Here is a 23,597-nt window from a genome sequence, read left to right as displayed (position 1 = left end):
ACACGTAACTTGAGCACCGAGATGTATCCTGGACGGCGAATAAGAAGACAACGCAGCACATTTTCTATATTTCTCTGTATCCTATGCCTTGCGTTGCCTGCTAGATCAATGTGGCCATTCTCTCCAAAGCGTTTCACGAAGAATTCACTCATGAAAGCGGGTTCGATGGGGATTGCGAGTGGCGACCGAATAGTTGCATTTGGAGATTTTAATGGAGATCAGTTGTGAGTATAGACGCTCATATTTTGTGGATTTATTAGTTATTGCAATATTTCGCGTAGTCTGGACGTGCTGTCGCTGGACCAAGACCAGCATACCTTGTCGGTGTACTTGTGGAATCATGGTAAGCCGCACCTTTTTGGCAATTTGGTCATCGTCATAATTCTTCTGTGAAGAGGACTTTAGCTTTCACAAGTCCTCTTCCATTCGACATCCGACGCCAGTATCCAATGTCGTGCCCGGAGATTTCACACACGATGGAAAATTGGACCTACTAGTTATGAGCGGGAGTCAGACACCAAACCGAATGAATATAGTTTTGTACAAGGGAGTTCATAATGATCAATTTGGTAAGTCAACGTACGCTATGTAGAATTCATCCTACGATTGTTTGGATCAGACTCTAGTCCCGTATCCGTCCCTCCATCAACGTTGTCCCAACCTATTCCGGTCGATGTAGATGGAGATATGAAGATAGACCTACTTGGAATACCTTACACACAAAGCAATACCAACTCTCCACTAATGGTCTGGAAAAATTCATGGAACGCGTCGCAAACGCCTAACTCTCTGTTTGATCTGTAAGTCTCCTATTCGTGGTGAAAACAGCGTTTTTGTATCTGATTGAAGTTCATCTATATTCTAGAACCACCCCCCAGTTTAATGGTACCCAGTGTACATTATCCAACCCACATAGTAATGCTGTTATAGACTTCAACGGAGACTGTCTAGCAGGTTAGATCCTGTTCTTATCATCTCATTCTCGAAATTTGGCTCATATATTTCACTTACGTACAGACGTCTTCCTTGTATGCGATGATGGCTCTGGCCATAAATCATTCCAAATATGGATCAACAACAAGGACGCCGGTTTCTCGTTGGCACAGCAGGGATCTTTACCCTCCGGAGTCCATTCCATATCGTTCGCTGATGTTGGTGAGTGCGCTGTTCGGTTCCGTCGTTATTTTCTCAGTGACCCCTCGTAGACCGCGATGGAACGATTGATATGGTCTTCCCTACCTGTTCTTCGTATTCTCCTTCCACTGGTATTGGAATGGGATGCACCATCAATATTGCATACAATAAACAGCTCCCAGTTTGTGCGTCAGCCACAACGTCCAGTGTTAACAGCAAAGGACAACGTTTATGTCGATCACCAGAGCAGTTATGTATTGCTGATCCCAACTTTAAATTTGACTTGAGCACAAGCGGCGATAACGACGTCAGTTCATTCGATATGTCTTTTTAAACAATCTAACCTGGCTTATAGGCATTCGTCCAAGTGCCCGTTTCTGCCCTCCTGTCATCCACGGCTAACTCGGCGCCTTCCTCTTCTCTTCTTCTCTACGACACCACCAACACTCCATCCATCCCTATCCCCATCAAGCTTGGCGATGCTAATCTAGATGGTTTCCCTGATTTTCTGCTTATAGCTGCGTCTGGGGATTCTCATACACCAAAACTTTTATTCTCTGAACCGTGTGCCAAAGGTCTGGCTGGATGTGACCAGAACGGGCATGGGAGGAGAGGCTGGAAGCTTGTATCGAAGGGTGCAGAGACTCTGGAAACTATCAAGGATGCTAGAGGGGCTGCATTTCTAGATATGGATGAGGATGTGAGTGTCAAAATCAAAGTCAAGTAATATGGCTCTGAGTTATCGCACCCAGGGTACGTTGGATGTTTTGATACAACGGACCGGTGAACAGGGCCAGGGAACGGTTTCTTTTATCCAAAACAACTTCTATTACGACGCGTTTTTCCTGAAAGCGATAGGTACTCGTGGTTCAAATCATGGAGAAGTTCTTATACTAACGTCATCCTCAGTACTCAACGGTGCTTGCGATAACTCATGGTGTACGTCGTCGAATGGCACAAATTACCTTGTAAGTACCCACAATCTAGTTTGTATCTTATGTTGTAATGATTTGTTTTAGCCTTTTGGAGTTAGTTATTCTGGTGCTTCGTACAAGTACACAGTGCTTGATACCTCTGGACGCCGTACTGCTGCTCAAGGTAACATATTTCAGGAGACTGATTATGATTCGGTAACATTGAACGTTCCATTCACAGTTGGCCAACTTCCACAAACATCCTATCACTCCCTCCTCACACCGTACTCGTTCTTCGGGCTTGGACGGACGAATAATTATATCGAAAACCTTTTCGTTGGATCTACGAAGCACACTGACCAGCATTTTATTAACATGGAGGGCGTCATCCCAAATTCGCGTGTAGTCATACGCCCGCCAAGTACAGGAAGCGATGGATGGAAACGCGAGTTGTTCTTGAGGCCAGGAGAGTGGATACCATGGGTGACGCTTACTGTCATTGTGACGATGGTCATACTGGCGGTTATTGTATTTGTGCTGCATTTAAACGAGAAGGTTCGTGGTTAGCTTTGTTATGGAGAAACTCAAAATAACCTGTTCTTTCTTCACAGAGAGAAGATGAGCTGGAAAGAAGGAGGGCATCACATCATATTAACTTTGATGCATTGTGATCACTTGGATATGGACATCACGATTGATATGCACTTATATATACTACATAATGTAGAGGAACAGGATTTACGGTTGAACTTTCAATGTCAGCCCATATTATCGTTGGATAGCGAAAAGGGCAGGCGGACGTGACGTATACTAAAGTTTCGAAAGTAGCTCCCAGCTTCCGTCCTTTCCCTCCCCGCCCAATCTTCGGACCCTTCCCTCGAGTTCCAGCTTTTTCAAATGCTGGTCTATGCTATTGGATGCAGGCAGCCACAAATTCGGTGGATATGCAGCATAAATAGTGGATACGATGTCCCAGTTTGTCCACGGTTGACCTTGGGGTGAGGGTTGTTTCAAGATGTGAACAAGTTGATTCTCCCGTTCCATGCGGTGCTCGATGTAAGTGCTAATGAGTTTCGGTCCGTCGGTGACAACAGGGCCGTGTCCAGGATAGAGGGCGGTATAGTCTGAACTCGCATCTGTTGATTGATAGTCTAGCATTTTACGGAGACTTGCGATATATGATGCAAGGTCTTCAAATACCGCTGTGCCCTGTCCGAGAACAGTGTCGGCAGTATATAATGCATTATCTCCCGGTATATGGAGAGAGATGGAGTCTTTAGTGTGCCCAGGAGTGTGCAGCACGCGAAGGATCGACGAGTCATCTAGGGCAAATGTCTGCATGTCATGAAGATCGTGAAACATGGATCCACTAGGATTGGGTGTGTAGAGGTTACGTGGAACTGAACCTATGATAGAATCGTATGTGGCTGCTGGTGATGCTGCCAGAGGAAATTTGTGCAAGCGAGGCGGTCTATACGAGGAACCGTCGTTCTTGTCGTCCCATAAACGACGGAGAAGCTGTAGCACGGAAGAAATGCCGCCGACGTGATCGTGGTGCCAGTGTGAAATGATGATGTCTGAGATATGTGGTTCATGGGTGTTTGCCGAGTCCCGTAGTGCGGACTCTAAGAGGGGGATGTAGTCTGCGTGCCCCTCTCCCGTGTCGACGAGTTTATACGGGTTTCGCAAGCCTATGAGATAGGTGTTTGTCCCTAATTTGAAGAGTTGACGGTTTGATTCCTCATCATCGGGAATGACGTAGAACTTACCTTGTAGAGTGAATTTTCCAGGGTTCTTACGGAGACTTAGATTATGGAGGAGATACAGAAGGCGAAATATAGGCGACTTACCTGACCCAGGACTCTTACTACACGGTCACTCAACTGCGGTGCTGGTAAGATAAGAGTTATATGGACCTCTACTCAGAACCTCACCCTTGTGATCGACGATAACGCTTCCAGTTTCTCCATAAAATATTAAGACCGGTATCCTCAGTGTAGATGCACACAGTAGTTGACCAGAATATGCAGTCTCCGAGTCAGCAACACCTGCAATGGCGCCATAAGTAGTCCGGAACTGCGAAAATCACATTACCGTAGACAGTTCGACGTGCCGCAGGAGACAAACAAGACCAAGCATAGGCTGTGCGTTATTCCCACGGTCACTCTCTTTGGTCCGCTGTACTTGTATTCCGTTCTTCACAAACTTCAAAGAGAACGACAATGTCGACGGTCGCAGCCTTACCTCCTACGAGCCCCATTGAAGCAACCATTCACAAAAGGAAAAGGTAACAAAAAGCTTATAATTCATACAACTTGTTCAGCGAAACTGAAATGGGTCTTGTAGGTCTCGCTCGCGTTCTCCAGATGCAGATGATGCACCTCCTTCAACACGGCGACGTTCGCATTCTCCACCTCCTCGTGTACGATTAGGCTTACCCAAGGTCGATGATGTCGACCCTGTGCGACGTGCTGAACGTGAAAAGCAACTGGCCGCCCGTATGGCAGCCATCCAACTCGAAAAAGCCTCCAAAGACGCGGAAAAAAGCAACGCAAAGGCGGTTTCTGACAAACAGGCTGAATTTGCAAAACTCGTTGGATCTCGCTCTGGAGGTGTCTATATGCCCCCTGCCAGGCTACGTGCTCTACAGGCTGCTGCTGGGGATGACAAAACCAGTCCCGAATATCAGAGGCTATCTTGGGACGCTTTGAGAAAATCTATTACGGGTATTGTCAATCGAGTCAACGTGACGAACATCAAGCAAATTATTCCAGAGCTCTTCTCTGAAAATCTCATTCGCGGCCGCGGCTTGTTCGCTCGAAGTGTGATGAAAGCTCAAGCAGCCAGTTTGCCGTTTACACCCGTTTTCGCAGCCCTTGTCGCCATCATAAACACAAAACTACCACAGGTTGGCGAACTTGTCTTGGTTCGGCTTATCAGTCAGTTCAGACGGTCATTCAAGCGAAACGACAAGGTGTGTGTTATGGATTACATATTTTGATCATTTTTGACACATTAGCTCTTAGATCGTCTGCCATTCAACGACCACCTTCATTGCTCATCTGGTCAACCAAGCTGTTGCGCCTGAGATCATCCCTCTTCAAATACTCATGCTCCTGCTTGAGCGTCCAACGGATGACTCCATCGAGATCGCAGTTGGGTTCATGCGTGAAGTTGGTGCTTTTCTCTCTGAGAACTCTCCGAAGGCCAACGCCACTGTCTTCGAACGTTTCCGCGCAGTTCTCAACGAGGGTTCCATAAGTCATCGTGTCCAATACATGATTGAAGTATTGATGCAAGTGAGGAAGGATAAATACAAAGACAACCCAATTTTGCCCGAGGGATTGGATCTCGTAGAAGAAGACGAACAAATAACGCACGAGATACTTTTGGACGAGGAGCTTCAAGTACAAGAAGGCCTTAGTAAGTGCATATGTTTGTTGTTAAAGTGTCTTGTCCTGAGAGATATGTTACAGATATTTTCAAGTTCGATCCCACCTACGTCGAAAATGAGGAAAAATATAAAGCCATTAAAGCTGAAATTCTTGGTGAAGACTCCGACGAGGATGAGTCAGGGTCAGAAGAGTCTGAGGATGAGGATGAAGAAGGTATGAACACCCAATCAGTATTTATCCTCCCTGTGTTCACGATTTATGACAGCTGTGGAAGAAAAGGAAGGTATCGAGGATCGTACGGAGACCAACCTTGTCAATTTAAGACGTATCATTTACCTCACGATAATGAATGCTCTCAACTACGAGGAAGCCGTACATAAGCTGCTTAAAGTGCAAGTAATGGAAGGCCAAGAGGTGCGTTTCTTTTTCATCCTTTATAATCTTCAGTCATTAACACACTATTAGATCGAAATGACAAACATGATCATTGAGTGTTGCTCCCAAGAACGTTCATACTCTACTTTCTATGGCCTTATCGGTGAACGCTTCAGTAAGCTTAACCGTGTCTGGACGGATTGCCTGGAAGAAGGTTTCAACAATTATTACACCACAATCCATCGCTACGAGACTAATCGCCTGCGAAATATTGGGCGCTTTTTCGGTCATTTATTCGGAACCGACGCAATTTCATGGGCCGTATTCGAGTGCGTCAGAATAAATGAGGATGATACGACCTCTAGTAGTCGTATTTTCGTAAAGATCATGATGCAGGAAATGATGGAGAGCATGGGCCTGAAAACACTGGCAGAGCGCTTCAAGGACCCAGAGGTGAAGAGATCTTGCACAAACATGTTCCCTATGGACAACCCAAAAAACACGAGGTTCTCGATCAACTACTTCACGAGTATCGGTCTCGGTGTCCTAACGGAAGATATGAGAGAGTATTTGAAGGTCTGTTGGGATTTTTCTATGTTGTGTATGGTGCTTAACTATATGCTTGGCAGAACGCGCCTAGACTGATTATGGAGCAAAGACGGGCGATGCTCGAACAGTCGTCTTCAGAGGCCGACTCTGATTCATCGGATTCGGATTCATCGGACTCGGACAGCGAATCAGACTCAGACCCTTCAGCGTCAGAATCGGAATCGTCTGTAGATTCGAGACGACGTCGCCGGCGGACTGCCAGCCCTCCACCTAGGCACGATCGAGAGCGAGAACCAGACCGGCACCGCGAACGAGAGAGGGATGGAGAGAAGAGAAGAGAGAGAGACGATCCCCCCCCTCCACGCCGTGGCCGCCGCCCCTCTCCTACACCTTCTCCTTCCCCCCCTCCCCGGTACCGTGGTGATCGTGACGTTCGAAGACGTGATTCGCCCCCTCATCGACAGAGGGATTACTCACGCGAACGCAGGCATGACCGCTCTCCGGTGCGTTCACCCCCACCCCGCTCTCGTCTTGGGGGAAGTACGAGTGGTCGTGTTAAGGAGTCGAATGGCAGGGAGGATGGTATTGAAAGGCGTAGAAGAGATGACTCGATGGAGAGGGACAGAGATGGACGTGGCCACGGGTACGGAAGAGATCGGTACAGAGGAAACGGCAGAGATAGGACACGCACTCCACCCCCAAGAAGGGATGACAGGAAAAGGATGTCCGTTGACAGAGGGTACGATGATCGGAGATAGGGAACTGGGAGACGTTTACAATATATGATCCCTTCTACAGTCAACCCACGGTGAAAATTCCCGTTGTAATTTGCGGGGTGGATGCTGTTCATGTACGCTCTGTTTTCAACCATGTACTTTCCCTAGTATTTGCACGTTATATATGTGAGGTAGTATCCAATAAAACTATGATACAATGCTCCAAGTTCGTTATGGATGTAATAACCTATAGGAAGGAACACTAGTGACATCAAACACAAGATATGTCCCGCTTTCAAGATCAGGCAAAAACAACAAGTACAACACTTGCTACAACATGGAAAAAACGACATCCAGATAGGTATAATGTCTTTGCAATACTTCCCTTCTACAAATTCAACACAATACACGAGAGGAGGGTCGTTAACAAAACAAGCGAGCCAGACGTTGATACAGAAGACATTGCGCTGCTAGATCCAGGTACGGGAAGGAAGTGTTCTGATTGTTCTTTCTGTACTGCGGCTGATTCCTGTGTTGATTTGCAATGAGTTGAAAATAGGTATTGAAAAAATTAAAAGAGGCGCACCTTGAAGGCAACGAGGCCAACGAGCACCCCAGCAGCAAAGAAGAGGAAGGCTATGATCAACCAGATCACGCCCCAAACTTAAAAAGAATGAATTAGATGAAGTGATCATCATCAGGTTCAAAGAAACTGACCTTGAGATGGGAAACAGCCACAAATTCTTGCAAAAGCTGAAGCGTCCGAATTGTTGACTTTACGGGCCACGGTATCATCTAATGAGACGGCATTAATATCAGCGCATTGGGCAGGCGATACATTTGAGAGCTTACCTATGACATCCCAGAGGACATACATACACGACATGACTCCAATGAAAAGAATCTAGTGATTTATAAGTGACCGGAAGGTTGACCTTGAAACCATCCTTACAAAATAACGAAGCGCAACCCCTCCGGCCACAAACCAGAACAGAACTATGAGTCCCGACATTCCAGCGATCAGGGCCCACGTTCTGTACAAACGGGTATCACGTAAGCATAATTAATCTCCTGCATCAGGGACGAAGAGGTCGAAGAGGAATCTCCCAGGGCCTTGAACTTACAGCCAATTTCTTCGGGCCCACCAGAGGGTGAATAGGAAGAATCCTGCGAGCACCAGACAGGCAATTTTGCTGGCGTTGGTATCAAATCCACATGCTATGAGACAAGCTCCGATGAGCGACGAGCCGAGGTACCCTGCGGGAAGAGTTATCCATGGTATACCACCGGACATGCGCGTCTCGCCCCCTTCATCAGCTTCACGACGAATATAACCTGAGTATATGCGCTCGAACAATAAACTGGCCTTTGCTTACGATCAAGTTCAACTGAATGAATCGTTGCACAAGTCAAAACGCCGGTTATAGCGTGGCTCATCTAGTATCCAAAATGACATGGTCTGAAAATGTAGCAAGGGTTCGGAACTCACTTCATGAAAGCCGACGGTCAGTAATCTGAGAATCGACAAGTTAAGTACACCTCTTATTCGCCAGAATATATTGCCAAACATACTTGAAAGGATAAACTGTCATATGGTCAGTTTAGTTTAAACGCAAAGACAGATCGAATACACTCACTTATCCAGCTCAGGAATGGCACATGCCTGAAATATACTCGTCAAATAGGATGTGGGGATTATAGTGAATTTGCTCACCATAGGATCGCGATTGCTACGATATAACAGCCGGCAACAATTAAAGTCGTACGTTGAGTAGGAGTGGGGGTGAGTGATGAGGCGGAATCTCTAGAATACAAAGTGTGGTAGTCATCGAGGGCGGGCATGGTTGTGGGTCGTAAACAAGGGCAAAAAACCGCAGCTTAAAACCAGTGCGTACTAGTAGAAGAAGCCGGGAAAACTTCAGACAGCGATTCGCTGAACCAACACAGCTCAGGCTTACACTAAAACTTGGCCTTCACGTGATCCTAGTGTACTTCTTCATCTCCCGTCTTGATCGCAGCATTCACTTGGATTCACCATTGCTGCAAATCTAACTGCCGTTCGCACCAAGCCAATTTCGTGAAGTCATGAAGAGCGTGATCATATTATAGGGTAATAGTAAACAAGAGAGTACAAACAACAGACCATAAGAAAGACATGATGGTAACAACAACACGACATACAGAGGCGCATACAGAAATCCTAAAGTGAAACAGGAACAATGGTAGGGGAAAAGAAAACATACAACTCGCACTTAGAGTTCATCGTCCGTAATGTCTTCACCCCTCTTTTTGCGAGCCATACGCTCCTTCTTAAGCTTCCGTGCCTCTGATGCAGTAATCTTCTTGGCCTTCTTCGACTCAATCTTGTTACCCATAGCATCGTATGTGTCATCTTCTTCACCAGCTTTCTTGTCAATACGGGCCCCGGATCCCTGACCCTCAACCCAGTTGTGGCCTGATGCCTCGAGACGGCCATCGCGCATGGCCCAGACTCTGCGATGAAATGTCAGACATAATGCCTCAGCACCAAAGTATATGACTGCTCACTCTGTGCACAGCGACTCCGAGAAGTCTCGGTTGTGGGTGATAACGAGGACACCTCCCTCAAACACCTTCAAAGCCTCGATAAGGGCGGCAAGTGACTCACGGTCGAGGTAGTCTAGCATCAAACATGAGGACGAATAGCTGACAAATTCAAATCATTCAACGTACTAGTAGGCTCATCCAAACAGATGACGTGAGGGCGACGCCAGGTCGCAGCACCGAGCACGATCTTGACCTTCTGACCACCAGACAAACCCCTCATGCTGTTGTGCGAGACGAATTCAGGCTCCAGACCAAAGTCAGCAAAGTGCTTCTCGATCTCACGACGGACGAGAGGTCGGAGAAGACCGAGACGCTGAGCCTCACGAGTGTCCACTTCGAGGACTTTCTGTTTGTGATATATGTATTAGATATGCGTGGAACAACATGAACAGGACACAAACCTTCTCAAAGCCACGCTTGATGAGATCGTCACGAGGGAGCCAGATGTTCTCAGACGAACTGAGATTCTTGAAGGAAACCTCGTACTCGTACGACTGCTTCAACTTCTTGCGGGCAATGATTTCGTCGATCAATCGCTTCTGTCCTTCGATAACAACAACAGCACCATCCTTCATCTTTTGCGCTTCCTCCTCAGAGATTTGACGGTTAGCCTTGGTCATCTCCTCCAAATCCTCACCAGTCTGGTATCGCCAAAGCATGTACTCCAGAGGGGTCTTATCGAGGTGGTGATCGATGTGGTGGAAAGCATGTTGTGCAACGTAACCGATGACCAAGTTAGGATGCTTCCAGATCTCACCACCCTTGTTCGGCTCCATGTCACCGATCAAGAGCTTGACGAGAGTCGATTTACCGGAACCGTTAGGACCGAGGACGGCAACACGAGAGGACAACGAAACTTGAAGAGTGATATCATAAAGCTGTTGGACAGCCTGCGTGGGGTACTGGAAGCCGACTTTACGCATCTTGAGCAAACTCTTCTCCTTAGTCTTGACACCCTCAAGGAGAGGGGGATCAGGGAGCTTGAACCTGTAGTCCTCAGCGGCCTCCAAAGTGTAATATGATTTGGCCTCAGGGACCTGCTTAACGAAAGATTCGAGGTTACCCCTGTAGCGCTTAACCTTGAAGCGGTTCAAGTGGAGGACGTCGGTGATAGTGTTGTTGAGGAAACTGGAGTCGTGGGAGACGATAACTAACAGCGAATGTAAGCATATCGAAACAACAGCAAAAGATAAAACATACTGGAAGTGCAGGTCTTGAGACCGACAAGGTAGTTCTCCAACCAAGCAACGTTTACAACATCCAAATGGTTAGTGGGCTCATCGAGCAAGAGAATGTCGGCCTTGAACAACATAGCCCTGGCAAGTGCAAGCTTCATTTTCCAACCACCTGAAAGGCTGCCGATGGCATCCTTCTGACGCTCGTCACTGAAACCAACCGATGCCAAGGTGTCGATGACCTCGGCTTCCTCGGCCAAAATACGTTGGTCAGAAAGGATGAATTGGAGCACAGAGGTGTCTGCCTCGCTACCGTCAATGTCATGCTCGACGTAGAAAGTGCGGACCTCATCGGGAGAGGGGAAACCCTCAACCTGACCGTTCGTGATAGCACGCATCAAAGTGGACTTTCCGGTACCGTTCTTTCCACAGAGACCGTAACGGTGACCACGCTTCAAACGGAGAGTGGCAGTGTTGAGCAAGATTTTGGCACCGTAAGCAAGGGAGAATTGGCAGTTGCAAAGGTCTTCGCCTTCCTCCTCGTCTTCAGGGACATCATCGTCACCAGAGTCCTCAGTTGCAGAGCGAACGACCCACTCCCTAGCAATAGAAATGGGCTCGGGGGAAGAGGCGAGGAAAGCGAGGTAAGGTGCAAGGGTATCCCACTCGGGGACATCGAAGTTTTTACCGTTGACGAGATTAGTCGCCAAGCGGGATACGTAGACGGTCGTCACATCCGTGGTGGAGGGAGGAGCACCACCAGCCTTCTTGTATACCGAAGCAAGCGACTGAGCGAGCTGAGGAGCCTCGGCGAATTTCAAAGGAGGCAGGTCAGAGCCGTCACCTTCAGGAACCTGTCCAATTTGACGGAGAGTTGCGATCGCCTTGCCAACAACACCACGAGCCTCCGGGTCACCAATAGTGGTTTCCACCTTGAGGAGACCGGGCAAAAGTTTGGGCAGGAAGGGACGGACAGTCACGTGAGAGTCGACCAGTTTCGCCATGTTGTCAACAATACTGCCAATAAAAATATGAGATATTGAATAATATATGTGAAAAAATGCACTCACACTGCGACCTTACGCTTGGTGGCGGTCAGCTTCTCGGAAAGACCACGAGACAAAAGGGGGACCATTAAAGATAGAGTAGCTGAATCTACTTCAGAAACGAATGTGGTAGCCGAGAGGAGCAGAATAGTATTCGGAACCTCTTCGACAGGGTTGATTAAAGCCTTGATAAGAGCCGGAATAAAGCGTTCTATGTCCTTGTTGGAAACCAATGCAGTAGCCTTTGTAAGCGAATCGCGAGCAGCTTTCTTCACATCGGCCTTAGTATCCCAGATAGCTTCGGCAAGAACTGGGACAATGTCGGGCATGAGACCAGCGGTCTGGATGGGAGCGCTAACGACGAGCTGATTTAAAACGATAAGAGAGCCGGTCTTGATTTGCCATTTACCGGCGGTTTTTATTTGGTGAAGAAGTGCAGGAAGAATAAGAGCAGCAGCCCATGGGTTCATGGTTGCAACGAACTCCCGGACAGCCCCGACAGCAGAGTCGCGGACAGCGGGCATTTTATCGGCAAAAGTGTCAATGAGAGCATCGTAAAGACCAGAATCGATGAAGATTGGTTCAAGAGCCTTGGTTGCACCGCCCTTTGCGAGTACGGTGATAGCAGAGGCGGCGCCTTCACGAGCGGCAGGCGATTTTTTGTCAGCGAGAGCTTTGAGAGTGGCTTCGGCGAAGCCTACGGCGGTGAAGGCCGCAGGGCCATCTTTTTGGGCGGCAGAAGCCAAGAGCTGAGCAGCAGAATCGCGAGTAGCCTTGTCAGCGACAAAGAGAGATGCGACATCGACTTGTCCATCGATGGCGCCCTTGAGAGAGGCAGGAGAGGGAGTTGCAACAGCGGAAGTAGCAATAGCAGGCATTTCTGAAATCTAGGCGATAAATCAGTATGTAACGTCGCCAAGATATGGGATGGTGAGCTCACCTTGAAACTAGAGTCGTGGATGTAGTTTTCTTCTACGTTCGATTATGCAAACAAAGGCTAGCAAGGAACAAGGACGCTCTATATCTACGGTTGGCAAAAAGCCTGGGGGGTTATCAGCAAATATTCGGACTGGGAAATGAAGAAAACGGACCTCTATTTGTGAAATGAGGAGCAAGAAAATGGTGAAAAGGAAGCTGAGGAAAGCGATAACCGTTGCGGTGCCTTTGATTATAAAAACCTTGTTAAGCGGAGTTCAGAAAATTTCGTGCTAGCCGTTGTCAGCGGTCACGGCACAACAATTTGCACCGCAAAGTTGCTGATCTTATCATCTTACATATACGCCGCCTTACTCGATGTGGGGTACTGCCCTAATATTTTACCCCACATTCCGCTAACGTCCATGCTGTTTCAGGCATGCCAGCACTGCGTGAAACCTCGCTATATTTCAGAATAGGCAAGAGCAACATGACAGAACTACAGGACGAAACCCCCCTCAGGAATCCTTCTCGTCCAATTTCGCAAAGCTTAGCGGCGTAAAGGCCTGGATAAGGGGGTAAACCATCAGCATGCGTATTCCACGTTCAAAAATATTTGTATCGAAGAATCCCCGAACGGGGCGCTGCAGCGTGTCACTTACATAGCCTCCACCTTCGTAGTGCTTGCTGTTCGCTTCTACCCAATGCAGACGCACCGCATGCAAAAACGCAGAGAGACCCTGCATTGCAAATGCGAGGAAAAATCACAAGTGCAAAAGAAAGGGGTCAATGAAAGGGGCATGCTGATGTGCACGGACTGCACGTTTAAGGGATACGCACCTCCATGACACACAAGATAAACACCGTCAGCGAGAACCAGAACACGACCATAACCACGAGGGCAATAATTCCCGTAATTCCAGATGGCTCAAGGAAACCAGCGAGAGTCATGTCCCACAATACCTCAGAAAGCTGAGCATGAGCCAAAGAGAGCGCCCATAGACGAAGGTAAGAAGCAGTATGGGAAATACACCCGAGGCAAAATTCAATAGTGTGAATAACTTGGTGTATCACAACCTCGCCGAAGTCGTGGTGCTCCTAAACACGCAGTTAGAGCTCTGCATCGCGAATCAAATATCCCGATCACTTACATGTTCTTCATCCATTTCCTCTACGACAGCTCTACCATTGCCTTCTTCTTCGCCTTCTAAGACGTCATCTGAGCTATCGCGAGGCATACCATCGTGTTGGCCCAAGCCGACATAACCTTGACCCTGAATCTTCTTCATCTCCTTCCATTGGAGATATGGCTTCATGCACAACATCCACGGTACACAAATCATAGCAAGCAAGACAAGCACGACTTGGATGAATCCTTGGCCTGGATACAGCTGCGTCTGGGGATCAATGGTTCCGGGCGATAAGAACATTGCGATCAACATGTTCAGCAACGAAGGGGGTTCAGTCGATCTAGTGGACCAATCGATCGACCACTTGTACAAGATGCAAACAACGAGATAACCGAAGATCGATTGTAAAAAGATCATTTGCGGGATGAAATTGGTGACGATGTCAAAGGAGCGTTTGAACCGAATATGGTTAGGCACTTGTAGACATAAGGCGAATGTCATCTGTAGTGAAAAAGTAAAATGAGGCATAATTCTTCAGACTTCGATAGGAGAAAAGTATACTCACGTGAATGACACCCAAAACCACCGACATCTTCATCTTGTAGGAGTTTGTGAACACCAAGCCATTGTCTGCTCCATGCCAGCCTGGGTCTAGACCAAACGGATAGACATGGCCATTGGAAACTGCAACAACCGTCCCATTTCCTTCAGGGAAGTCCCACCCAGAATGCCAGATATGAAGGGATTTCGAGAAGATGTCATTATACATTAAACCCGTGTACATCGAGAACAACCCCATCATGAGGATGATGTATCGTCCGCTGCGAACAATCAGTTGATGGGCCTTGACAGAGCATGCATCAAACTCACTAAAAGAACTGTCCAATAATCTATCCAAGACAGTGGTCAACTCTTGCTTCTTCTCAGGTGTAAACGTTTCAACTACTTACCTCTCCTAAATCGGCCTTTGCCCATTGCCTTTCTTTGATGATCATATAGAGCGCAGCAAGGAAAATGATGAATCCATGCCCAATATCGCCAAACATGACTGCGAACAAGAAAGGGAATGTTATTACCGCAAAGAGCCCTGGATTGACTTCTTGGTAGCTTGCAATTCCATAACTGTCCATAATTGACTGGAAACCTTCGGTAAACTTATTGGTGCGATTGTAGGTCGGTGACGCCTTGTTCGTCCGAAGTTCTTGCAAGATAGGGACAACACTAGTTCCCGAATCCTCCTATTTATTTCATATTAGAGAGGAAGGATACCAAGATAGAATGACATACTGTGGCACGTCTCAGAGCCATTTGGATTTCTGTGATATCTCTGGTAGGGCACCAGCCTTCAGCAACCAGGGTCTTCCTCCTCACGTCGTAGTTGAAGAGGTTCATGGTTTCGTATATGAGTTTTTCCTTCTTCACTACGTCTTGCCAGCTCGCTAAACTTTCTCCAATGGTTACCAGCTGACTGCGCCTGTTCATACCAGTATTGTAGAGAACAGTCTGGAGATCTTCAAGACGTGCTGTAACTTCTCGGAGCGAATCGGAGCGCTTGTCTGCATTAGCATCGATCGGGTATATAGTCGCACCCATCGATTCGGCAACCTTACGAATCTTCGCCAAAAGCACCTCGCCGTGAGCAAAGATGATGAAGACATTCTTCCGCGTCTCGGCCCCGGTGGCAGGGTCAAGGAATGGTTCAGCAATATCGGTGTGATTCATGTAGAGGTTACCACGAAGCACACGCCAAAGAACACGTTCGAAAGTCGATATCCTGGTACGGTCAATTGTTCCCGCGACGAACCTATTGTATACCTTGAGCATGACAAGACACGTAAAAGCAAATTAAAAAAAGTTAATCACTCGAGGTCAAATTGGACGGGAGCAGAATACTGATTTTCGCTGTCATCGTGCTGAAGTAGTGGAGCAGAGCTATCATCATATGAAGTCCTAATATCTGCATGTTGGTCTTCAGCCTGCGGAAGAGTTCAGTATATTTGCTAGTCTTTGAAAAAATTTACGTACCCGTTGAAAGAAGACGGCAGTCTCTCTAAGGACATGTCGTGCCTCAACCAGCTCTTTCGTTTTCTCGCTGAAATTCTTATAACTATCATTCATCCTCAAAAGACGTGATTCATGCTCTGCTAGCGTAACGTTGAGTTCGTCCATGGTTTGCGCAGCACGAGGTCCGACCGTAATCAGAGGAGCACAGTCGTATAAGGGTCGGATGGGTATAACATCCTTTTCCATCTCAATTTGCGACGAAAAGAAACGAACTCTCCGAGCCATGTCTTCGATGCGGCGAATTTCACCAACGAACGAACGTTGGAAAGGAGTGACATTGGGGTTTAACTATGGCAAAATAGTTAGGTCAAGAACATCGTGATAAGGTGATACTCACATCTTTGAATTGAACATTTCCACGTTCTCCCAACTCTGCAGTCGTATCATGTGCTACTTCCGTAGGAACATAGAGCTGCACTAAGCTCATCTGCTCCGAACCTAGATACAAGTCAACACGTGAAGCACGAGCTACCTAGTAAAAGCTCACGGAACAGGGTGGGATATTCGTCCCCCATCTAATATTCTTCACTTTGAAGGGTATTAAGCTGTTACTGAATATGACTGGGCAATAGATTGGCTGAAGAAACAGAATAAGTTGAGAGCACCAAAGTTTCTTGATGTTCGGCTTGACGAATGACTGCTTGTTTGCACTTGTATGGTCCTTTTGTGGCTGGTTTCGGTATCTTCCGATCCATTCTTACTCCCGTAACCTTACTTACAAGCTTTCGAATTCTTAGCCATGCACAATTCGAAGTCAAATACCTAGCTCGACAATTCCATCTCATTTTTGTTGTCCTATATGAACATTTTTGCGTAAGAAATTCCAGAACTTGACGTTACGACTTGGAGTAAATAAATACTCGGGACGACGGAGCGTGGACACTTCCAACTTGAAGTGAGCCCTAATACAGGACTGGCCTGAACACATGGCGTACTTACAGGGGTTCATAAACGTTCATTAGAGGTCACTACAATCAAGCAAATTACGGGTAAAGTCAGGCCGTGGGCTGAAATAGCACACAGCTATGGAATAGGCGTGTGCTCTTGATAAATACTTCGATTAAAAGGCGAAGGGTTGTTTACGACTTGACTGCTATCGCCTGGGGGGCTGCATCACAAACCTCGAAGCTCTGTGCAAGGAGGAAGTGGACGTGTATCATTATCGACCAGTGCGATGTTCGGGTAGGAATGCGTGTTCACTGGGTGTCACAGGTCAGCTTGCTCAAAAGAAGTCAAGTTGGCACCAGGGTGGAGTTCTCTCTTACACCTTAATCGTTAGCTGCGGCCGTTGCGTTGCTGAAACTCATGTCGTATTCGCATACCGTCTTTCGTTTCACGCTTTCAACTGTCTAGTACTAGGGGTACCGGTAGGTAATGTTGATTCCTCATCTCAAGGTAAGCATTCGCTTCTTGTAAAACTGGCTTGGTTTTGCACTCGGGTGTGTATGGAAGGACATCCTTGTTACAAACGAAACCTCGAAACCTGTATCCTTCAAATCTCGTAGCTTCTTTCCAGTAACATATCCAGCAAATACAACGATCTTTGGCGTAACACCTGGAGCGTCCCCTCTTCATGATTTCCGGTTGCGGATTCGAGTAGAACAAGCTAACTTGTATACAAGACAAACAATACCTGGGAGCTTGCTGTGGATCAGTGCGGTACGGCACAAAACATACACGTCGAGCAAAACAAGCCAACTCCCTACAAGACGACGGACAGCATCTGGGAACTTTCAATGAATCAGTGCACCCACCGGCACGGAACATAAATTTAAACACATACGTGCACCTCAAGGCGTTTGTCGGGCGGTTGCACATGGAAAGATAGCTGCGTCTGCCTGTGAGAAATAGCTAGGAAGCGCGTATTCTTGTGCAACGCAACTGCAAATCACGAGCGGGCGATATCTGCGGTATCAGACGGCTATCGAAAGCCGAGGACCCGGATCCAGTAGTTCTGGAATATCTTCTGGCAGAGATTCTGAGGACATATGAGGAGGATAACAGGATGAGAGGCAGAAGTCCATACGCACCGCGTACGTACAAGGGCGCCTTTTCTTTAGAACAGAATTCGACGCACCTCATGCTGCAAAAAAGGGACTGCTGCATCGTCACACGATATCCCCGCGCTTCGACGCTGCTATTCAATTCCATTCTACACAATAGTCTCCCTTGCTGACCTAATTCAAACATCGATGATAGTCGATCGATATATTGTAATAATTCTACACATGGTTTACTTCGTCGAAGCCATTGTCTACACGCGAGCCCACTTCAATCTGAGGTCTGGCATAGAAAACCCCATGAAGAATACATAGTGTGTGACATCATGAAGCTATCTGAGGCATACACTTCGGTCTTGGGATCCTCGTGGCGCTGTATGACTGATGGGTCACATTGAATGGTTCAATGCTTCGTGGCACTGGCTGTTTCGAGGGGCGATGATCACTTGGAATCCCATGTAGCTGCACCGATAACATTGTCATTGTCAAGGGAGTTGATTGTCTGGGCCGTTGCACGTGCACCCTAGGCCAAGCTATTGGACAACAAGCATAAACAATGGCAAGACAGTTTCGCTGAGTTTTTCTTTGGTTCTTCAATTTGTTACCGTCTGTTATCTCACCTCACTCACGAAAATACTATTACTTGAATATAGTGACTCCCAGTGGTCTTCCAGTCATTTTGTGTTTCTGGAAATCCTGAGCCAGTGCAACATTATACTTATTCGCGTCAGACAGCACTAATCATTTTATAAGATAGCTAAATTTTATCAAAGATCGAGCAGCAATTAGAACGCGGTTCTCCCTCGGAAGGTTCTACACGCGGTAACGTCGAAAACTCTGATTCACAGCTGATCCATGCTGTCTATAGCCGTTTAGACAGCGACCATATGCTCATCTTGCCTAGCGGGCTTGACAGTGTCACAACTTTTCGTTCCCGTGATAAGAATAAAGTGCTTATGGCTCCCTATAAAGCCAGAACGTTTCTGTGGTCTCTCTCCAGCAACCACCGGCCACTTACATACTTCTCTGCTTTTGTTATCTGTTCGAAATGCGTTTCACTCTTGCCACTGTCATCGCTGCTCTCCCATTCCTGGTCGCTGCTGCTCCACAGCCCGCTACCAAGAACGCTATCAAAATCCCTCTCACCAAGCGTTCTAACCTGGCTGACAAGGATGGCGTAGTCAACATCACTGCTTTGAAATCCCACGTTGCGAGCACTATGGCGTATGTTATCTAGTGTTCATATTATTTCTCGTACTGACGTTTCTTTCACTACCTTTATAGCAAAATCGACCGTGGTTTCCAGATCTACGAGAAGAACACTGGTGCTCCTCACCCCAATGCTAAGAAGGTCGCAAAACGTGGGTCTGGCAGTGACCCTCTGACTGACGACAGCAGCGAGCTCTGGCAGGGAACCATTTCTGTCGGAACCCCCGCCGTCAAATACACCGGTAATTATTAGCCCGTTTCTTCCGTGCGCTAAAGTCACTCATTGGAACTGTCTTCTGAAGTTGACTTCGACACTGGAAGCAGCGACTTGTTTTTGCCTGGCCCCAACTGTGAAGAGAATTGCTCAGGCCACACTGCCTACGACCCTGACTCAAGCTCCACCTCATCGGATTTAGGCCAGTCCTTCAGCCTCGCCTACGGAGATGGCTCTACCGTGCAGGGCGAGCAGTACTCTGACACAGTGTCGATTGCCGGCCTCACTGTATGGTTTTTGTCATTACATTTGCGATAGTTGCCTGACATATCCACATTTCTATTCAGGCTACTAAACAAACCCTCGGCGCTGCTAGCCAGTACTCCACTGGATTCTCCAGTTCCGAGTTCCCTCCTGATGGGTTGATGGGCATGGCCTACCAGTCCATCTCGGACTACGATGCCCCTCCCGTTTTCCAGACTCTCGTCTCCGAGGGCAAGACTGATGAATCTGTCTTCGCCTTCAAACTTGCCACTTCCGGCTCCGAGCTTTACATTGGTGGTACTGACTCTAGCCTCTACACTGGCGACTTCTCCTACGCCGATGTCACCCAACAGGTTAGTTTGATTTAGCATTAAAGCACTACAAATGACTGACTCCAATCTCCGCTAGGGATACTGGCAAGTTACCATGGACGCCGTCAACGGTGGCGGCCAGTCCGTTCTCTCCAACGTCGACTCCATCGTCGACACCGGAACTACTCTCGTTGTTGGTGACACCGAGAGCGTCGCTCAGCTCTACGAAGCAATTGGTGGTCAAGATGCCTCGAACACTGTCGGCGAAGGCTATTACACTTGTGAGCAGTTACTCTTATCCCTTAGATTGATTGTGGTCTGATACTATTGCGTGCCCAGTCCCTTGCAACGATGTCCCTAGCGTCAGTCTGACCTTCGGTGGCAAGTCTTTCCCCATCTCTTCCAGCACTTTCAACCTCGGTCAAGTTTCCTCTGGCTCTTCCGACTGTGTTGGTGGTATCGTCGGTTCCTCTGGCGAATGTGAGTGGTGCTATGCAACGCGTAGGGCATTTTGAGAATTTACTGACACGAAACGTATAGCCTTCTGGATTGTTGGCGATGTTTTCCTCGCCAACGTCTACACCGTTTTCGACTTGGCTAAGAACCGTGTTGGTTTCGCTGATCTCGCATAAGTAACAACATAAGTTACAACTGCGAGGTGAAGAGGGTCAAGTGGTGCGAGCATTGTACAAAAGCATGGTGACTTATGTATATAGACATGTCAAAACGCTGTAAATATGATGGCTTTATCTTCATGCTATCAAGTAGGGGCCACACAACGTTTCATAATGAGTGTGAACTGATCATGTGACTTCAACTATCTGTATCGCTAAATTATTTACGTCTCGCTTTTGTTAGACTGAACTGGCTAAGTCGATATTTGCCTAGTCGTAGGATTGGCGGGGTCGACCTTGTCCACGATGAAATATGGCATTGATTCCCTGTGGATGATATAAGTTAAAAGGCACAGAGCAGGGAGACGTGAACGCACCTAGTGCGAGCACATGGCGATACCAAGAATTCTTTAGATGCGGGAAAGACGGTGCACAGTATGCTGTTCCATAATGCAATATAGAGACTGTCGTCTTTCACCGCTGCATTAGCCAATTGCTGGAGTTTGTCCCTTCCCATGAGGTAGGCAGCATCGACGTCGTTTGAGTTGTTGTTTCCCATGGTTTTTGAAATGAAGGGGCTTTACAGCGAAATTCTAAAAAATGTAGGATGTCTTAAATAAGTTTGGAGACATTAAAGAGCCTATAAGAATAGAGCGAGGTATTCCGGGAGGGAACCACCCTATAAGTAATGGGAGCTCAGCCTGATTAGGAGTAAAGGATCAGACACACGTGAGTAGGGCCACGCGACGCGTCTTCTTGATGAAGATCTTTGCTTTTTGTTTTTGGAGTTTTAAGCTTAGGAGTCCAAAATTGGGGTAGATTGACACTAGATCCTACATTCAGGTATTAGCTTGCAAATATTTACTGTGCGATGTGATATAACATGGCCATTAGTACTCTATAGTAAGGATAGGAGGTCAGTACAAAAGAGCGGAACAACGCGAAAACATCGACAGGAATACGAGAGGTCTCGAAAAATATTCCAAGGAATTACTGTAACTGATATGATAATAATGTTTCACCAAGGATAGGTGTGATAGAAGGCGAATGGACTTTCACGTATATTGGGTGCTAGCCGATTCTGGTTTTCTCCTCGACGATGTTCCCAACCTTGAAAGTACGTGTCCTCTTCTTGGTCCCCTCCAAGCTGAGGTCTTCTGCGCTTGAAGAGCCACTTCTTTGCGTGCTGGTCCGCCGCCTTTTCCCTCCGCCAGTACCAGTGGACGACCTTGGGGCAGCCTGTGGGGAGAACATCCTGATCTGTAACGTCGGTGACACCACAGTCTGTGGCTTTGCCGGAGCACTCTGAGAATCCGCACTCCCACTTTCAGCCTCCGTGTTAGCATTTTCCGCGCTCATTACCTTTGTCGCGGCGACATGAAGAGCCTCATACAGTGGCATATTAAAACCGACGCAACGAAGGCTGTAACAAGGAACACGCCATTCACCAAGCTCGTATCTCCGTTTCACTGTGATTTGGTCTGGGTACGACGGACTCTGCCCAGCAGGGAGGCCCGAGTTCTCAGTAGCAACACGCGAGCAATGTGTCATCTTCGTCTGATTTACGAGTGAGGCTTCTTAGAGACATTTTAATGAATTAATATAAGTACCTGCTCATCAAGATTCATCCATTCGGATATCTTCATCTCGCCTCCCGGAAATAAAGCAGTAACATAGTTACCAAGGTAAGACCACTTCATAAAACTTTTGGTGAGCACACAGGCTCCGAAAGCTATTGAATGGATTTACCTCTCCTGGGCGTCCTTCAACCACCAAGTCGAACTCGGTATCTTCCGATAGAATATAATTCGGGTAAAACCAATAACCAGGCTGTCCACACGCAGGTACACGAAGGGGCATACAAGCAGGAGGTCGAGGAAGGAAATATAGCCTACATACAGCACCACCAATTATTCAGTCATCAGATATGAATATAAGTCGAAAGCCTACCGATTACCCTCGGAAAAATGCTATACACCGCTCATCACGAACGGATCATCCGTCGGTCAATGAGTTGAAAACTGCATGTAGATGCACTTACCGGCTCGAGGGATGATATTATGTCCGTTGGATTCGTGAAGAGTAGCGGTGAAGGCTCAAAATTTGGGTCAACGAAGGAAACAGGTGGGAAGAGCAACGATAGTGAGTTGCGTCGATGCTGGTCCGCCTCAGCTGCAAAAGCAGATGCTTGTGCAACACATAGTTGTATCTGTGATATGTTTCACGGTCCGCTTTGAGCTGGCAAAGCCTCAAGCAGTTAAGCGATTTAACATAAGGATACATACCTGTTGGGCAAGCGCGGTTCGTTCTGCTTCCACATTGGCCATACGAGCTGTTAGATCAACTTTCTCCCTCTCTACCAGCTCTAGTTTCCGCCGCACGATTGAAGCTTCCTCTGCACCGTTGTGTAACCCACGGACGAGGGTGAGGAGTTCAGCGTATTCAGCTGACAGCTGAGCCTTGCGCGCTGTTTCTGTAGCTCTCTGTCCAGTTTTGATTTAGTCCGATATCGCGGTGAATGGAAACGGCAGGATGTAAAAGGATGGACCGGGCAGAATTCGCATTGCACGTCTAGCAGGCGCAACCGTGATATCCTGGTCAAGGACATACCTTATGCTCCTCGAATTCCTCCTTGACCTTCTTGTATTTGTGTGCCCAAAATTCTACGAGCTCGGGTCCATAATACGCGTCGACATTGATTGTCGACATGCAGGCCAGATGAAATAAAACCCCTTGATAACGTCCTGAGGCAGTCTAAGGGGACAGAAAGCCGTTACCTATAAAAATGGATTGTATGATAGATGTGGATGGGATGTGGAATACAAAATTACGGATAAGCAGTACGAGACATACTAGACTACATAATCAGTGTCATTCAAATTTGTGGCCCTGGGTTTGTCCATGGCAGGTCCCGATATGTGCACTTGCCATCTACCAGCCGCCATTCCACATTTTCAAAACAGTTTAGTGGCAAAGCTTCCATATG

The 23,597-nt window shown here is 47.3% G+C and overlaps 7 protein-coding genes across 7 annotated transcripts; 2 read left to right on the top strand and 5 right to left on the bottom strand.

Moving 5' to 3' along the window:
• Positions 1-21: 21 nt before the first annotated feature.
• Positions 22-3,724, top strand: SERLADRAFT_363011 (uncharacterized protein; the record flags this gene model as incomplete). The annotated part of the gene is made up of 13 exons (XM_007321549.1): positions 22-224; positions 282-343; positions 396-569; positions 620-800; positions 866-954; positions 1,018-1,155; positions 1,206-1,441; positions 1,490-1,834; positions 1,887-1,992; positions 2,044-2,102; positions 2,154-2,232; positions 2,290-2,603; positions 2,660-3,724. 13 exons carry the CDS (start codon positions 22-24, stop codon positions 2,717-2,719), a joined length of 2,046 nt encoding a protein of 681 aa, XP_007321611.1.
• Positions 3,725-7,247: 3,523 nt separating this feature from the next.
• On the bottom strand, positions 7,248-8,948 carry SERLADRAFT_397266 (uncharacterized protein; the record flags this gene model as incomplete). Its single annotated transcript, XM_007321548.1, has 11 exons — positions 7,248-7,612; positions 7,670-7,746; positions 7,801-7,878; positions 7,936-7,987; positions 8,036-8,117; positions 8,208-8,400; positions 8,460-8,520; positions 8,573-8,597; positions 8,656-8,668; positions 8,721-8,746; positions 8,798-8,948. 11 exons carry the CDS (start codon positions 8,923-8,925, stop codon positions 7,472-7,474), a joined length of 876 nt encoding a protein of 291 aa, XP_007321610.1.
• Positions 8,949-9,156: 208 nt separating this feature from the next.
• Positions 9,157-12,768, bottom strand: SERLADRAFT_451826 (uncharacterized protein; the record flags this gene model as incomplete). Its single annotated transcript, XM_007321547.1, has 6 exons — positions 9,157-9,576; positions 9,631-9,742; positions 9,796-10,015; positions 10,071-10,819; positions 10,870-11,861; positions 11,915-12,768. The coding sequence occupies 6 exons, from the start codon at positions 12,766-12,768 to the stop codon at positions 9,336-9,338; spliced, it is 3,168 nt and encodes a 1,055-aa protein (XP_007321609.1).
• A 491-nt stretch (positions 12,769-13,259) lies between these two features.
• SERLADRAFT_363007 (uncharacterized protein) lies at positions 13,260-16,588 on the bottom strand (the record flags this gene model as incomplete). The annotated part of the gene is made up of 11 exons (XM_007321546.1): positions 13,260-13,545; positions 13,646-13,903; positions 13,957-14,436; positions 14,501-14,756; positions 14,806-14,825; positions 14,886-15,173; positions 15,223-15,739; positions 15,799-15,911; positions 15,961-16,287; positions 16,337-16,437; positions 16,487-16,588. 11 exons carry the CDS (start codon positions 16,512-16,514, stop codon positions 13,324-13,326), a joined length of 2,610 nt encoding a protein of 869 aa, XP_007321608.1.
• A 3,519-nt stretch (positions 16,589-20,107) lies between these two features.
• SERLADRAFT_474747 (uncharacterized protein) lies at positions 20,108-20,709 on the top strand (the record flags this gene model as incomplete). The annotated part of the gene is made up of 3 exons (XM_007321545.1): positions 20,108-20,278; positions 20,337-20,477; positions 20,538-20,709. The coding sequence occupies 3 exons, from the start codon at positions 20,113-20,115 to the stop codon at positions 20,627-20,629; spliced, it is 399 nt and encodes a 132-aa protein (XP_007321607.1).
• Positions 20,710-20,865: 156 nt separating this feature from the next.
• On the bottom strand, positions 20,866-21,170 carry SERLADRAFT_441052 (uncharacterized protein; the record flags this gene model as incomplete). The annotated part of the gene is made up of 2 exons (XM_007321544.1): positions 20,866-20,938; positions 20,989-21,170. The coding sequence occupies 2 exons, from the start codon at positions 21,168-21,170 to the stop codon at positions 20,866-20,868; spliced, it is 255 nt and encodes an 84-aa protein (XP_007321606.1).
• A 254-nt stretch (positions 21,171-21,424) lies between these two features.
• SERLADRAFT_474746 (uncharacterized protein) lies at positions 21,425-23,478 on the bottom strand (the record flags this gene model as incomplete). The annotated part of the gene is made up of 7 exons (XM_007321543.1): positions 21,425-22,168; positions 22,222-22,305; positions 22,361-22,502; positions 22,562-22,581; positions 22,653-22,820; positions 22,897-23,094; positions 23,222-23,478. The coding sequence occupies 7 exons, from the start codon at positions 23,318-23,320 to the stop codon at positions 21,683-21,685; spliced, it is 1,197 nt and encodes a 398-aa protein (XP_007321605.1).
• Between the last annotated feature and the right edge of the window lie 119 nt (positions 23,479-23,597).

The sequence above is a fragment of the Serpula lacrymans genome, assembly GCF_000218685.1.
Source record: "Serpula lacrymans var. lacrymans S7.9 unplaced genomic scaffold SERLAscaffold_11, whole genome shotgun sequence".
Taxonomy (NCBI): domain Eukaryota; kingdom Fungi; phylum Basidiomycota; class Agaricomycetes; order Boletales; family Serpulaceae; genus Serpula; species Serpula lacrymans.
This window is presented reverse-complemented; position numbering and strand designations above follow the sequence as displayed.